Below are 17,191 nucleotides of genomic sequence, written 5' to 3'. Positions count from 1 at the left end.
CCAAAGAACTTGGAGGGGGAGGCCTGCTGATCACAGGACTCCACCCAGGAAGAGCACCTAAGTGGATGCTCCGTACACCGGGATCTAAGACAGAGAAGTGGCTCAGTGATAAGGAAGTGATACGAAACGCAGAGGGTAGGTCAAAGCCACAGGCAAGGCAAAGCTTGAAGGGAGGGGAATTTGGGGGCAGATGCTATGAATAAACAGAGGAGCTGCATCTGTTCCTGACAATATTCTTTTTTTCCCCTTCTTCTTCTCCCCAAAGCCCCTCAGCACATAGTTGGATATTCTAGTTGTAGGTCCTTCTGGTTGTGCTGTGTAGGATGCCGCCTCAGCATGGCTTGATGAGCGGCACCTAGGATCCGTGCCCAGGATCCAAACCGGCGAACTCCTAGGCCACTGAGGCAGAGCCTGTGAACATAACCACTCAGGTACAGGGCCAGCTCACTGACAATATTCTATTTTTCATACCACCCCTGTGTCTTTACTCTAAAGCTACCTTTCTACCATGCGCTAGTTTGAAGGGGATTTCGGTTCTTGCAACCAAGCAAACCCTATAAAGGACAATTACATTACATTGTATCACTAACTGTGTGACCTTGGGCAAGTCACGCAAACTCTAAGCCTCAGTTTCCTCATCTATAAAATGGACATAATAACTGCTCTACTTCTTAGGCTGTAATGAGAATTAGATAAAATAACACGTGACCACCGTGTCTGGCAAATCCATAAACATCAGCTACAGCTGGTAGGCTATCGAGGAACACAGGTTTAAATCTTGCAGAATACACAATATGCTAGAAAGTCAATTTTAATAAAAGCAAAACACACACTCTGTGACTAATATTCTTAATACAAGTATTGGCTCACGTGTGCAAAAAACAAAGGATAAAGGAGAAACTAAGGAGACTGCTTACCTGTGGGGGTGGGTGGGAAGTGGATAGGAAGAACAGACAGAGAGCCCAGGGCAGGGGACAGCAGTACTTCTGAATATAATTTTATATGTTCTGACTTTTAGAAACATGTTTGCGATTCACATACTACACTACTCAAAAAATAAGTAAATAAACAAAAAGATAGGAAGAGACTCCTAAATGGAATACAAACCAAAACAAATGAGCTCAACTCATCGTTGAGGAGAACCAACCCCGAAACTATGAAAAACAGCAATGTATGACTATATACTCCAAGGATGACAACCAAATGAAGGGTACACAACCACAGCACTCTGGCTGGTAGGTGTGTTCCACAGTGGTACAGGTTAGTGACCCTGAAGCTATTTTATGTGTCCTCAGCAAATAATTGGATATATTGTGGCTGATGAGAGCCAGGTTCCTCACTGACACAGAGGGGAGTTACAGATAAGGAGGAGGGGGAGGCTTGAGTAAGGGTCAGCACTCTTCTGTAAAGGGCCAGAGAGTAAATCTTGACGCTTTGTGAGCCATAAGGTCTCTCAAATGCTCAAGATCACCTACAGACAACAGAGTGTGACTGTGTTCCAATAAGACTTTATTTACAAAAATAGGTGAGGGCCGGCGCCTGGCCTGGTGGCTTAGTGGTTAAGTTCACATGCTCCGTTGTAGGGGTCCAGGATTCGACGGTTCAGATCCCGGGCATGGACCTATGCACTGCTTATCAAGACATGCTGTGGTGGCATCCCACATATAAAGTAGAGGAAGATGGACACAGATGTTAGCTCAGGGCCAATCTTCCTCACCAAAAAGAGGAGGATAATGGCCAGCCCCATGGCCGAGTGGCTGGCTTTACACGCTTTGCTTCAGCAGCCCAGGGTTTTGCCAGTTTGAATCCTGGGCACAGACATGGCACCGCTCATCAAGCCATGCTGGGGTGGCATCCCACATGCCACAATTAGAAGGACCCACAACTAAAAATACACAACTAGGTACTGGGGCGCTTTGGGAGAAAAAGGAAAAATAAAATCTTTCAAAAAAAAAGAGGACAGGCAGCAGATGTTAGCTCAGGGCTAATCTTCCTAAAATAAAAAAAAGTTAGGTGGGAGAGAGGGGGCAGAGCAAAATGGCGGGGTGAGCTGACCCTGGATTCTCTCCCCTCCAAAATACAACAAAAGATTGGAAGAACTGAATTTCAGAGAATAAACATAATGCCAGCTCGTTAGAGACCTACAATACCAAGAAGGCGGAGATCATAAACCTTGCTTACACCCTGGGAGGCGCTGGAACGGTAGAGAGAACATCGCTCCCTCCCCTAGAGTCTGCGATCGCTGCGGCGCCGGTCGGGAAGGAGCGGGGGAGGGGCCGCGCGACCCGGGGATCATCCAGGACTCCTGCCGCTGGTTCAGTGGAGACCCGCTGACGGCGGGAAGCTTCCGTCCGCGGGGACCCCATAAATCAAGGGCCTTGGGAGACCAGAGAACAGAACTGATCTGAACCCAGACCGGCACGTGTGAGTAACAGCCGCCCCCCGCCCCCAACAAAGGCGGAGAGCTCAGAACACGCGGCTCTCGACCCCCATCTAGTGGCGACAGGCTGTAACTGCAACCGAATTCTACCACTATGCGAAAAAACCGCTCCTCTACCATCCAGCAATTTATAAAAGCCCCAGACCAGAAGGAAAACAATAAAAACACAGAATTAAGTCCTGAGGACTTGGAATTAGGTAAACTAAGTGATAATGAATTCAGAGCAGCTATAATAAAAAAACTCAATGAGGTAGAAAGAAAGAGAAACAAGCCGAGTTTTGGGGTTACTTCACAAAAGAGACTGAAATCATAAAGAAGAATCAAACAGAATTACTTGAGATGAAAAACACAATGGACCAGATAAAACAGAATACAGATTCCCTGAATGCCCCTGTAGACAACATAGAGGAGAAAATTAGCATAATCAAAGATAGGCTGAATGGTGCCAGACAGAGGGAGAAAGAGAACTAAGAATAAAAAAAATGAGGAAAACCTCCGAGAGATAATGGATTCAATGAGGAGTAAGAACATAAGGATCATAGGAATTCCCGAGAATATGGAAAAGGAAAATGGAGCAGAAAGTGTGCTTAACGAAATTATTGAAGAGAACTTCCCAAATCTAGGGATCAACGGAGAAATGTGCGTAGAGGAGGGTTTTAGATCTCCTAGATTTGTCAATGTAAAAAGACCTACTGCAAGGCACATAGTAGTAAAGTTGGCAAATAGGAAAGATAAGGAGAGAATACTCAGGGAAGTAAGGAAAAAAAAGAGAATAACCTATAAAGGAGCCCCTATCAGACTGTCAGCGGATTTCTCTACAGAAACCCTACAAGCTAGGAGAGAATGGAGTGATATATTCAAAGCTTTAAAGGATAAAAATCTTTAGCCAAGAATACTCTATCCAGCAAGAATTTCCTTCAGATATGAGGGAGAAATTAAATCTTTTCCAGACAAACAAAAGTTAAGGGAATTTGTAACTAAAAGCCCTCCATTACAAGAAATCCTCAAGAAGGCTCTCATACCTGAAAAAAGAAAAAAGGGAGAAAGGGGACACAATCCACAGACTAGGGAGACCGATGGATAGAACCAGAACAGGATAGCAAATATTCAACTATAGCATTAGGGTAAAGGTAAGGAAACTACCAAACAAGGACGATCTTATCACTCTAACTACAAATTAATAAAACGAGTTGGAATAAGAAATGAAAATAATTATTTAGGAGGGGAAGAGCAAAGGGTCTAAATCAGTATTGGTCAAGTAAGTAAGAGCCCACCAGAGAATAGATTATATTATACACGAGATTCTAAATACAAACTTCAAGGTAGACACTAAAATAAAGTACAGAAAAGAGTCACAAATCATAAATAAGGAAAAATCTAAGAAACCCAGCATAAGAAACTGCAGTATTAAATGGGTAGTCTAAAGCAAACAGGAAAAGAAACACAGGAAAACAAGATAATGAGCGACAGATTGACAGCACTAAGTCCACATGCATCAATAATCACTCTCAATGTGAATGGATTGAACTCTCCAATAAAAAGACAGAGAGTGGCAAAATGGATTAAAGAACAAGATCCAACAATTTGTTGCCTCCAGGAAACACACCTCAGCCCCAAGGACAAACACAGGCTCAGAGTGAAGGGGTGGAGGACAGTACTTGAAGCTAATAGCAAACAAAAAAAGGCAGGTGTTGCAATTCTCATATCAGACCAAGTGGATTTCAAAATAAGACAGGTAAAGAGAGATACAGAGGGACAATATATAATGATCAAAGGGACACTTCATCAAGAAGAAATAACGCTTATAAATATCTATGCACCCAACACAGGAGCACCAAGATTCATAAAGCAACTATTAACAGACCTAAAGGAAGATGTTAAAAACAACACAATAATAGTGGGGGACCTCAACACCCCATTCACATCAATGGACAGATCATCCAGACAGAAAATCAACAAGGAAATAGTGGAGCTAAATGAAAAACTAAAACAATTGGACTTAATAGACATATATAGATCACTCCACCCTGAAAGAGCTGAATACACATTTTTCTCAAGTGCACATGGAACATTCTCTAGGATAGACCATATGTTGGGAAACAAGGCAAGCCTCTACAAATTAAAAAAAATTGAAATAATAACAAGCATCTTCTGAGATCATAGTGCTATAAGGCTAGAAATTAACTACAAGAAAAAAGCTGAGAAAGGCACAAAGATGTGGAGACTAAACAACACACTACTGAACAAGCAATGGATCATTGAAGAAATTAAAGAAGAAATAAAAAAAATACCTGGAAACAAATGAAAATGATAGCATGCCATACCAACTCATATGGGATACAGCAAAAGCTGTATTAAGAGGAAAATTCATCGCAATACAGGTACATCTTAACAAACAAGAAAAATCCCAAATAAGCAACCTTAAAGCACACCTAACTGAACTAGAGAAAAAAGAACAAATGAAGCCCAAAGTCAGCAGAAGGAGAGAAATAATAAAAATCAGAGCAGAAATAAATACTATTGAAACAAAAAAGGCAGTAGAAAGGATCAATGAGACAAAGAGCTGGTTTTTTGAGAAGATAAATAAAATTGACAAACCACTAGCCAGACTTAGAAAGAAAAAAAAGGAGAAAGCTCAAATAAACAAAATCAGAAATGAGCGAGGAGAAATAACAACAGACTCTGCAGAAATACAACAGATTATAAGAGAATACTACAAAAAACTATATGCCAACAGAATGGATAACCTAGAGGAAATGGATAAATTCTTGGACTCCTACAATCTCCCAAAGCTCACTCAAGAAGAGGCAGACAATTTGAGCAGACCAATCACAAGGAAAGAGATTGAAACAGCAATCAAAAACATCCCAAAGAATAGAACCCCAGGACCAGATGGCTTTCCTGGGGAATTCTACCAAACTTTCAGAGAGGATTTAATACCTATCCTTTTCAAGCTATTCCAAAAAATTAGGGAAGATGGAACACTTCCTAACACATTCTATGAGGCCAACATAACGCGGATACCAAAACCTGACAAGGACACCACGAAAAAAGAGAACTACAGGTCAATATCACTGATGAACATAGATGCAAAAATTCTCAACAAAATTTTGGCAACCAGAATTCAGCAATTCATCAAAAGAATCATCCATCAGGATCAGGTGGGATTCATACCAGGGACACAGGGATGCTTCAACACCCGCAAATCAATCAACGTGATACACCACATCAACAAACTGAGGAATAAAAACCACACGATCATCTCAATAGATGCAGAGAAGGCATTTGACAAGATCCAACAGCCATTTATGATAAAAACTCTGAACAAAATGGGCATAGAAGGAAACTACCTCAACATAATAAAGGCCATATACGACAAACCCATAGCCAACATCATACTCAATGGGCAAAAACTGAACCCCATCCCCCTGAAAACAGGAACGAGACAAGGATGCCCTCTATCACCACTCTTATTTAACATAGTACTGGAGGTCCTGGCCAGAGCAATCAGGCAAGAAAAAGGAATAAAAGGAATCCAAATAGGGAGGGAAGAAGTGAAACTCTTGCTGTTTGCAGACGACATGATCTTATATATAGAAAACCCCAAAGAATCCATTGGAAAACTGTTAGAAGTAATCAACAACTACAGCAAAGTTGCAGGGTATAAAATCAATTTGCATAAATCAGTAGCATTTCTATACTCCAGTAATGAACCAACAGAAAAAGAACTCAAGAATACAATACCATTCACAATCGCAACAAAAAGAATAAAATACCTTGGGGTAAATTTAACTAAGGAAGTGAAGGACCTATATAATGAAAATTACAAGGCCTTTCTGAGAGAATTGGATGACGACATAAGGAGATGGAAAGACATTCCATGTACATGGATTGGAAGAATAAACATAGTTAAAATGTCCGTTCTACCTAAAGCAATCTACAGATTCAATGCCATCCCAATCAGAATCCCAATGACATTCTTTACAGAATTAGAACAAAGAATCCTAAAATTCATATGGGGCAACAAAAGACCCCGAACTGCTAAAGCAATCCTGAGAAAAAAGAACAAAACGGGAGGCATCACAATCCCTGACTTCAAAACATACTACAAAGCTACAGTAATCAAAACAGCATGGTACTGGTACAGAAACACGTGCACAGATCAATGGAACAGAATTGAAAGCCCAGAAATAAAACCACACATCTATGGACAGCTTATCTTTGACAAAGGAGCTGAGGGCATACAATGGAGAAAAGAAAGTCTTTTCAACAAATGGTGCTGGGAAAACTGGAAAGCCACATGTAAAAGAATGAAAATTGACCATTCTTTTTCACCATTCACCAAAATAAACTCAAAATGGATCAAAGACCTAAAGGTGAGACCTGAAACCATAAGGCTTCTGGAAGAAAACGTAGGCAGTACACTCTTTGACATCAGTATTAAAAGGATCTTTTCGGACACCATGCCTTCTCAGAGAAGGGAAACAATAGAAAGAATAAACAAATGGGACTTCATCAGATTAAAGAGCTTCTTCAAGGCAAATGAAAACAGGATTGAAACAAAAAATCAACCCACTAACTGGGAAAAAATATTTGCAAGTCATATATCTGACAAAGGCTTAATATCCATAATATATAAAGAACTCTCGCAACTCAACCACAAAACATCAAACAACCCAATCAAAAAATGGGCTGGAGACATAAACGGACATTTCTCCAAAGAAGATATACTGATGGCCAATAGGCACATGAAAAGATGCTCATCATCGCTGATCATCAGGGAAATGCAAATCAAAACTACACTAAGATATCACCTTATACCCGTTAGAATGACAAAAATATCTAAAACTAATAGCAACAAATGTTGTAGAGGTTGCGGAGAAAAAGGAACCCTCATACACTGCTGGTGGGAATGCAAACTGGTGCAGCCACTATGGAAAACAGTATGGAGATTCCTCAAAAAATTAAAAATAGAACTACCATACGATCCAGCCATCCCACTACTGGGTATTTATCCAAAGAGCTTGAAGTCAGCAATCCCCAAAGTCCTATGTACCCCAATGTTCATTGCAGCACTGTTTACAATAGCCAAGACGTGGAAGCAACCTAAGTGCCCGTCGACAGACGAATGGATAAAGATGGGGTACATAATACAGTGGAATACTACTCAGCTGCAAAACAGAACAAAATCATTCCATTTGCAATAACATGGATGGACCTTGAGAGAATTATGTTAAGTGAAATAAGCCAGCGAGAGAAGGATAATCTGTGTATGACTCCACTCATATGAGGAATTTAAAATTATGGACCAAGAACAGTTTAGTGGATAGCAGGGGAAAGGTGGGGTGGGGGGTGGGCACAAAGGGTGAAGTGGTGCACCTACAACATGACTGACAAACATTAATGTACAACTGAAATTTCACAAGATTGTAACCTATCAATAACTCAATAAAACAAACAAACAAAAAGTTAGGTGGGGGCCAGATATGACCTAGCAGGCCATAGTTTGCCAACCCCTGGATTAGAAATGGAAGTATTTGCAGGACCTCAATTGACTGATTGAATAGAGACATAAAGATAAAGATACACGCAATTGAGTTAAGTCTGCAGACTGGATAATACTTGCTGGTTTTCCTCCTCGTAGTTTGATTATGTTAAGATACTAATGTTGGGGAATGTAAGCAAATGGTATACAGGATTTCTTTAACTTTTTCCTTTCTCCCCCGAGGAAGATTGGCCCTGAGCTAACATCGGCTGCCAATCTTCCTCTGTTTTTTGTATGTGAGCCAATGCCACAGCATGGCCACTGACAGACAAATGGTTTAAGTCCATGCCTGGGAACTGAACTCCAGCCACCGAACCAGAGCATGACGAACTTAACCACTAGGCCACTGGGGCTGGCCCATCTTTAACTCTTTATTTGAACAATTATAAACACAAGACGTTGAAAATTAGTACTGAGACCTCAGTACTATTCCTGTGGACCCATTATCCAGCTTCCCCCAATGCAACCTCTTACACACTGCAGTGCGTTACCCAAACCAGAAAACTGACACTGGCACAGCACAATGAAGGAGACCACACCCCTCACCAGTTTCTGCAGTCACTCTTCTTGAGTGTCCTTGTCTATAACTCCACAACTGTTTATCACACATACAGACTCACAGTCAATTACCGAACTGTTCCGTCACCACAAAGATCTCCCTGCTGCTGCCCCTTTATAATCACATTCGACCTCCTCCACTGACCTCAAGCCCTGGCAACCCCTGATTTGTCTTCTATTACCGTAACTTTTTTCATTTCAAGAATGTGATGTAAATGGAATCATACAGACTTCTTGAGATTGGCTTGTTTCACTCAGCATAATATCGCTGAGATCCATCCAGGCTGTTGAGCGGATCGAAGTTCCTTCTGTGTCACTGCTGAGTAGCTTCCCAGGGTGTGAACGTGCCAGTCTGTTAAACCATTCACCCCTGAAGAGGTATCTGGGCTGCTTCCAGTTTTTGGCAGTTACAAATAAGGTTCTAAATGCTCATACACAGGCTTTTGTGTGAAAATAGGTTTTCATTTCTCAAGGATAAGTGCCCAGGAGTGCAGTGTGGGTTTAACTTTTTGAAAAACTGCCAGACTGATTTCAGAGTGACTGAACCTTTAGCGGTTTCCCCAGTAGTAAAGAGAAGACCGACTCCTCAGCATTTGGCAATACTGGTACTTTTAATTTCAGCCATTCTCACAGGTGTGTAGTGACAGCTCACTGTAGGTTTAATTTGTATTTCGGTACTGGCTTGTCACATGGAACATCTTTTTACATGTTTATTTGCTTTGTACTATTTCTATAATTTTTTATAAGTCTAAAACGATTCAAAAACGAAAAGCTAGAAATTAAAGACGAATTTTTATGAAAACGACATTCCCCACTGTCATCTCTTGCCCCACACCTAGTGGCCACAGCCACCCTTAGCTGGAGTGTCTGGGTGCTCTGAGTCTCCGTGTGCGGCGCGGGCTTCCCGGCACAGCGCTGGCAGCGCAACGACGCCTCGGCGCGCCGGGTCCTCACGGGGCCGCTCACAACACTCCGGAGGGCACGGGAGCCAGCACAGCAAGCGGCAGCCCACGGGCCGGCCGGCCTCCGCCTCCCGCCCGTGGCCTCGCGCAGACCTCCCCGGGGCCGCCGCCTCAGCGGTAAACCAGGACGGGGGAAGCAAGTGCCCCGAAGGACCCCGTGAGCCCCGAGATTCCAAGGTGGCGTCATCAATGTTGCCTTCCGCTACGGAAGATCTCCCTAACTATCCTGGTATTTGAGAAACTCGGATTCATCCCCCCCGGAAGAAACCGTATTTTCGGGCGACAGGGTGAATGAAACGTGAACGAGGACGGTGCCGGACGCGCGCGGCGGGGCAAGCGCCTCGCAGGAGACAAGCACGGACCCGGGACAACGGAGCGGCTTCTCAGTCAAACAGGGAGTCAGGGAAAATCAAGCGAAACCGCCCGCAGACCCGGCACCGGGCGTCCAGCCTCACAGCCCCCACCGTCCATCTGTCTACAACTCCCGAGTTGTACTCCCGGGCTTCCGCCGGATCGCCAGACTCGGGCCGGGAGGAAAGGGGCCGCAGAATGGCGAGAAGGGCGGCCTGGGGAGGGGCAAGGGCGCCCGGGATGACGAGAGAAGCGGGTCGCGGAGAGGAAGGCGGAGCCCGGGAGGGAGCCGGATGGGGCGCGGGTCCACCGGCGGCCGGGCCTTACCTCGGTCGGGGGCCGGGGCCGCGGCCGCGCGGGGTGGCGGGTCGAGGGGCCCGCTCCGGCCCAGGCCCCGTGGCCGCTTCTCCAGCCGCCGCACCAGCCAGCGCACCGCGAACAGCAGCACCGAGGCGCCCAGCAGCTCCCAGGCCAACGCCGCCCACTCGGCCGCCGCCAGCCGCGGCCACAGCATCGCCGCCGCCGCCGCCGCCCGGCCGCCGCCGCTGCCGCCGAGGAGGCCCGCGCCCCTCAGGACCCCGCGTCCTGGGCTGCCCGCGCCACTGCCTGACGGCGCCGCTCCGGGGGCCGGCGAGGGGGCGCGGCTGCGGCTCCTGGTGGCGCGGAGCGCAGCGTCAGGCACTGGCGCGGGCAGCGCGAGGGGCGCGGGGTTCTGAGGGCGCGAGGTCTCGGGGCGGGGGCTCCTGAGAGGCGCGGCGTCCAGAGGGGCGAGTGGTCCCGGGCTTGGGGTCGCTCGCCGCGCTTGGGCCGCCCCGGGGGCGGGGAGGACGGCAGGGCCGCAAACCGGCCCCGCGGCCCCCGACCCAGAGGCCCCTGCCCGCGTGTGCCCGCCGCCCCCCAGGCGAGGGCGGGGCCCCTGGCGACGCCGACGTGCCCCGTGGGCGGCGGGCAGCTGGGCCGCAGGGCCGCGAGGCGCCGCGCTGGCGGGCGGGTTTGCGCGGGTCAGGGGCTCCGCACACGGGCTTCGGCCGGCGGCCCGACCCGGCCCGCCCTGCCCTGCCCTGCCCTGCCGGGTGCGCGGCAGAGCGGCCGCTACAGCTGCGAGCCGCGCGTCTGCTCCTCCCGCCGCGCTTCCGAGCGGCGCGGCTTCCGACGGGGCGACTCCGGGGCGGGGTTTCTCGGAGGGAGGGGCGGCGGCCGCGCTGCCGCGGCGGGGGCGGGGGCGGGGGCGGGACGCAGCCTGTCGACTGCGGGGCCGCCGGTGCCCGGCCCTCTGGCAGGCCGGCTCGCGTTCTCTGAGTCTGGGCTGACTGGCTTTCTCACTGCCCTGGCCGCGGGGCGCGGAGGGCTTCCCGGCGGGACGGGGGACAGCGCCGTGCCGAGGGCTCCTCCGCTCCGTGCGGGGGACCCCGCTCCCCTGATCTCAGCGCCGTGGCCGCGCGGGCGGCGGGTGGACTGTGAAGGGCCGGGGAATTTGGGGACCGATGGGACCATTCTGCTCACACAACTGCGCATGCTTGTCATGACTCTGAGCTATGTACAATAAAAAGGGTGAGTTTTACGGTGCTTACTTTATAACTTTTAAAATGGAAAAAAAAATATCTGAAGAAATATAAGTGACATCCTTGGTAAAAAGAAAAATCCATTGGATGGTCGATTAACAGACGATTGAGCACAACAGAAGAGAGTGAATTTGAGGATGAGTGAAATGCAAACTAAACCCACAATGAAATAACCGCTTTACACTCGCCAGACCCGCTAAATTAGAAGACTGACAATGTCGAATTTTGGTGAGGATGTGGAGCAGCTTGGGAACTCTCGTACGCTATTGGTAAGAGTGTAAAATGAGTTAACCACTTTGGCCAAGAGTGAGGCAGTGTCTTATAAAAGTAAACGTGCGCCTGCCTCTGCCTCGGCAGTGCAGCCCTGGGTATGAAAATGGAAGTCCACAGAGTGTTCATAGCCTTATTTGTAATAGCCCCAAATGAGGACACCCAGGTGTTTGGATGAACCCCGATGAGCAGATAAACAAATGTGGAATCGTCATATGATGGTGCTATGGTGGCATACTGTTCAGCAACTACACGGGTGAATCTGAAAAGCATCCTAAGCTAAACAACCCTCACACACAAGTGCGTACTATAAGATTCCGTTTGGGTGCCTGCCTGGTGGCCGAGTGGTTAAGTTCGAACGCTCTGCTTCGGAGGCCCAGGGTTTCACCGGTTCGAATCCTGGGCGCGGACACGCACCACTCCAGGCCATGCTGAGGACGCGTCCCACATGCCACAGCTAGAAGGACACACCACTGAAAATACACAACTATGTACTGGAGGGATTTGGAGAGAAAAGGGAAAAATAAAATCTTTAAAAAAAAAAAGATTCCGTTTGTAAGAGTCTCAAGAACAGGCACAGCTTATGGTGATAGAAATCAGAACAGTGGTACTTCCCAGTGGGGTGGTTAACTGGGGAGGGCACGAGGGGACTTGTAGTGTGAAGGAGACGCTCTACATCTTGAGTTGATAGTAACACAGGTGCACACTGGGTGACATTTGTCAAACTTCATCAAACTACATGTAAAATCTATGCCTTTTTTGATGTAAGTTTTGTCTACATTTAAAAAGGAAGAAAGAGCGCCTTATTAGAATGAAATCTTACTGTTTGTTTTTAATTACTAAGTACCCTGACAACAGATCTCTGTCTCCAGCCGCTCCTTAGTTTTGACCTTTTTATGAATATGTGCCATTGTGTAGTGATGAGAGCACCAGGCTTTGGGTCCATATCCTGTCTGCCTCCTACCTGCTAGGTAACTTGGGTGAATTAATTTCCCTGTACTTCAGTTTTCTCAGTGGTAAAATTGGGGATATTAATCGCACCTGTCTCAGAAGTGAGGATTAATATATGCCAAATCTTTGCTACAGAGCCACCAAACAGTAAGGGCTTAATAAATGTTAGCTGTTATTACTACTTTCATAGTTTAAAAAACAAAAAGTTATATACATACATGCCTTTAAGGGGTAGGAGGGTCCTCCCCCATCTTAAGGGATTTTGTTATATAGTCATAAACCCTGGTAGTTCAGAGAGGAGAGGACTGATTTGGGAGATTGTGAATTGTGGTAAAGGCTGTTGCCAGCAGCATCCATTCTCCATTCTTTAATAACAGAAATTCCCAGCTGTAGCTGGACACACTGCTGTCTAGCTAAAAGCCACATCCAGCGGCCCCATGATTACGTGAAGGCAGTGGACAGTGGTGTATACAGCTAGTAAATTGCACCCTTGAATGAGGGCCCGCAACGTGCCTTCCGTGTACTCTATCCTTTCCATTTGGGAAATACAGACAAGAAGGTGGGACCTGGAGCAGCCGTCCCAGGCCACAGATGGAAGCTGTAGATTACGCAGAGAGAGAAACCATTTTTGTCCTCAGCACCATGAAGCTGCCCTGATTGGTCTGTTTTTATGCTTGGGCTATAACTTGAAAGAGAAGCTTCTCTCATTTAAGCCACTTAAGTTTGGGGTCTCTTAGAGCAGCTTCGCTAGCCTAATCAGTATCTTAATAGCAGGATTTTCTGTGGAATCCAGCTAACAATAGGGATCCTATTATGGCTGGATCCTCCTTACCACTATCTAATGCTGTCTACACTCGATTAAACAAGACCAGAATAATCAAGGGGGGGGGGGGGGGAAGGAAAACAATTTCACTGTTAAGAAGCCAACTCTATTATTGGCCACTATTTACCTTCAGGTAGAAATGACAGAATTTGAGACATAAACCTCTGCAAGGTAGAAATGGGTTTCCAGCAAATGAACAGAAATTAGGCTTAAAAGAACTGATGGTCTTTTCTGAGGAGGGCAGGTTTGGTCTAATTCCTAACTGTGGTTTGTCTAACTCCAACCCTAATCCCTAACTCCATTTATGACACCAGATCACAAGAGGGCCAGGGACCGAGTCAGCCCCCTCCCCATGATTGAGTGGGGAGGTCCAGTTTTCACATGGGTCTTGAATATCCTTTCAGTGAGAGAAGGAAAAGCGTGTGGAACAGCCGCATATGATGTTACACGAGGTGGGACTCTAGTCAGGAGAGCAACCAGGTGATTTAAGAGGGGAATGTAGTCCTGGGAGTGATAAGGGACAGCCATAGCAGGAAGCCCCTGGGACCCTCAGAGGAGGGCACTAGAGCCAAGAGATGAAGATGCAGCCACTGAGGAAGCCTCGCTGGGAGGGGAGCCTGGAAATTTCATTTGCAGATTAGCGAAGGGGTTATTCTACACAAAAGCATCAGGTTCTTGCAGAATTTTAAAAGGGCTTCAGTAAGGGTAGATATTTACTCCTAATTCATAAATCTGCTCTGCTAGCAGTGTTCTGTTTTGGTTGACTATATGTAGCCACCATTTCTACACCAAATTAGCAAGGAAGGAAATCCTCCAACTGGTATTTGTGTACGTCTCTAAAGTCACTTAAGTAGGCTAAGTGAGGCTCATCTGTTCCATGAAATCCACGTGCTGAGGGGGTAAGAGCCCCAAGTGCCCTATAATCTAGTAGGAGAAATAGGGACTCTCCAGAAATTATTATAATAAAAAGAAAGGTGATGCAAAATGCTATAGACTTAATTCCGTATATGTAAATGCACACAGGGAAGGGTCATGTTGAGTTGGGAACAACCAGGGAAGGACTTATAAAGGAGAGAGCAGTTCAGCTAGGCCTGTTTTCTGCTCACTGTCGCATCTCTAGGGAACAGCAGTGTGCGGCAGTCCCACCTCTGCAATAGTCCACAGCCCTTCCCAGGTCCACTGACGTGCTGAGAGCGTCAGATCTGCCCTGGTATGGGTGTGTTCACAGCTCTGAACCATCAAATGCTACAGATCAGGTTTCTTCCCCAAGCAGAGCTGGTTTTTAAATAGCTCTGGGTATAGTGCTTGACATCCACAAGCACTCAGACATCTGCCTAGTGAGATACAGCATGGGAAGTAAGCGAAAATGTCCAGGCAAGGCATGGGGCCCTGCCGGCATGCAGCAGGTGCTGGCGCTGGTCAGGAGAGAGTATGTCATGTTGCAATAACAAATAACCTCCAAGTCTGAAGAGGTGTGGAGAACAAGATTATTTCTTGCTCTTACTTCCTGCCATTGCGGGTCAGCCGCTGCTGGGTGCTCTCGCTGACAGGTACCACTCTAGTGATGCTGTGCATATGGCAGAGGGTTTTGCAGCAGCCAGTCAATGCTCTGGCCCAGAAGGGACACACCCCATATGCCATCTCATTGGCTCAAGCCAGCCAAGCTTCCTACCCAAGTGTCCATCTGCAATCTCCCCAGAAGGCAGAGGAGGAAGACTATTTGATGGAGAGCACTAGTGATTACTGCAGAACTCAGTAACAGTTGAATGAACTAAGAAGAAAAGCTAGAGAGGTTGGTTTGGGCCAGATTATAGAGCATTTGAAAGCCAAGCTGTGTGCCCTGAACTTGATCCTGTGGGATCAGTGGATCATTAGAATGAATGAGCAAACATGTGCTTCAGACAGGAGTGGGAGGAAGAGGATTCTGAAGGCCGGGAGACTGTTACCGGCTGGCTCCATAACTAAGCCGGCTTCTAAGCCAGTGCAAAGGAAGAAGGGGCACAAAGCAGAGACACAGAAGGAGCTGTGGGCGTGGGCTGGGCTGGGCCAGTGACAGGAAGAACATCGAGGATGGCGAACCTTGAGGGTTAGGACACCAGAGTAACATAACAGCTTTCCACAGAGAGACTTAAGTACTGGGAATATCACTTTGAAATGTCCATCAAGTATTTAGAAATGCACATTTAAAACTCATTTAAAGCTCACATACAAATTGAAGTGTCCTGTGAAACCCTTTATAAGCAGAGTACTATCCCTCTGTGGAGTTCTGACCCAGATTATGTGTAAAAGGCCGACAAATCATTTCTTCCAGCGATTCTCAGAGAAGTGGAGGAGAGCTGAGTAGATGAGGACCTCTAGGTGCTTCCTGAAGCCACTGCCCTCCCTCCTCCAGGTGCTGCCATGAGCCACACACTTCAGCCTGGCCCAGAAGCACGCTGTTCTGGAGGGACATCGCTGCCCTGCTTGAGGTGCTACCTCCAGCCCAGAGAGGAGCCTGGACATGAGAAAGACCTGTCACAGGAATTCTGTCCCACACGAAAGAGGCACACAAAGGGATCTTCAACACAGGTTAATATCTTCCCTTGTTCCCAGGAAAAAGGTGTTCGCAAACTATACTTTTTACCAGAATCTGCAACATTCATTGTCAAGTGAAAACATGCATCAAGGAAAGCAGAATTCCAATAAATGCTGCTCTGGTTTTACAAGTTACTGATGGCTGAGAATTCCTTCTTGTCTAGGTAAGGCTCGGACACTCTTCCAATAGCTATCATGTTTATCCATTACACTGGATGGCAGTGCCATAAATAACCCTAGTCATACTCCCGACATAATGTGTACGAGGTACGAGATTTCTGAGTGACCTGGTGATTTTTAAACACCGAGCCTCCCATCAGAGGTAAGTCCCTGGTCCTACACTCAACACACCTTTCTGCCAGGACTTGCCACCCCTCTGAGCCAGGGAGCAGCTGCGCCTGTAAAGCTGCGCCCACACTACTTTTGTAACACCCACTGTACAACACTATGAGGATGTAGCCCAGAATATCTATTTGATGAAGGAGATACAGCTTAAAAAATAACCCATTAACTAGTTAGTTCAGTGCCTGCAAATGTTTAGCAACTTTATAGGTAAAAGGAAAAGGTTCAGATACATATAACTGTTCACTTCATGATTACTCTAGGGAAAAAAATCATTGCATCCTCAGTATTTCAGGAAGTTAAGGTCACAAAAGGAGGTGGTCAGGGAATCGTCATTCAGATCTGACCCTTGGTTACAGAAGCTAATACAGTGGAGTCATGGGAAAAAAATGCGTAAATTCCACCACAAAATCAAATCTGTGATCACTGGCTCACTTTGCTTCTTCTGTATATTTTTTTTCCCATGCTGTGTAGTAATAACATTTAACTGAAGGCTCTCTACACCTGCTTACTTTTATTGATCAAAAACAAAGTCTGGATGAAAAAGTCAGGTGAAACTGGGGAGCCACAAAATAGACACTTAGAGTCATGGTCCATTTGCCGTCAACGAATGACGATGAGTAGAGGCCTGTGGCTAGATGGCGGTGCCAAGGACAGGGAGCACGTGGGTGCACGTCTACAGCCTCAGGAGCAGCTGCCAGCCTTTTCTCAGTTTGCTCAGAGGGACGTCCCCTGTGGTTCCCATACACACTTCCCTCCTTTATACTTACTTGCATATGGTAACAAGTGAAGTGTGACTAACAGGGAAGAGAC

The 17,191-nt window shown here is 46.6% G+C and overlaps 1 protein-coding gene across 1 annotated transcript in view; it reads right to left on the bottom strand.

The window, feature by feature from the left end:
* ANKLE2 (ankyrin repeat and LEM domain containing 2) overlaps positions 1-10,473 on the bottom strand; it is a 30,777-nt gene extending 20,304 nt beyond the window's left edge. The window contains exon 1 of the mRNA XM_046639789.1: positions 10,184-10,473. Within this exon, the coding sequence (XP_046495745.1) occupies positions 10,184-10,370 (187 nt within the window). The 5' untranslated portion in view covers positions 10,371-10,473. The remainder of the gene's footprint in view (positions 1-10,183) is intronic.
* Positions 10,474-17,191: the final 6,718 nt, after the last annotated feature.

This window comes from Equus quagga, chromosome 15 (genome assembly GCF_021613505.1).
Source record: "Equus quagga isolate Etosha38 chromosome 15, UCLA_HA_Equagga_1.0, whole genome shotgun sequence".
Lineage (NCBI taxonomy): Eukaryota > Metazoa > Chordata > Mammalia > Perissodactyla > Equidae > Equus > Equus quagga.
Note: the sequence above shows the minus strand (reverse complement) of the source record. Positions and strands in the feature narration are given on the sequence as shown.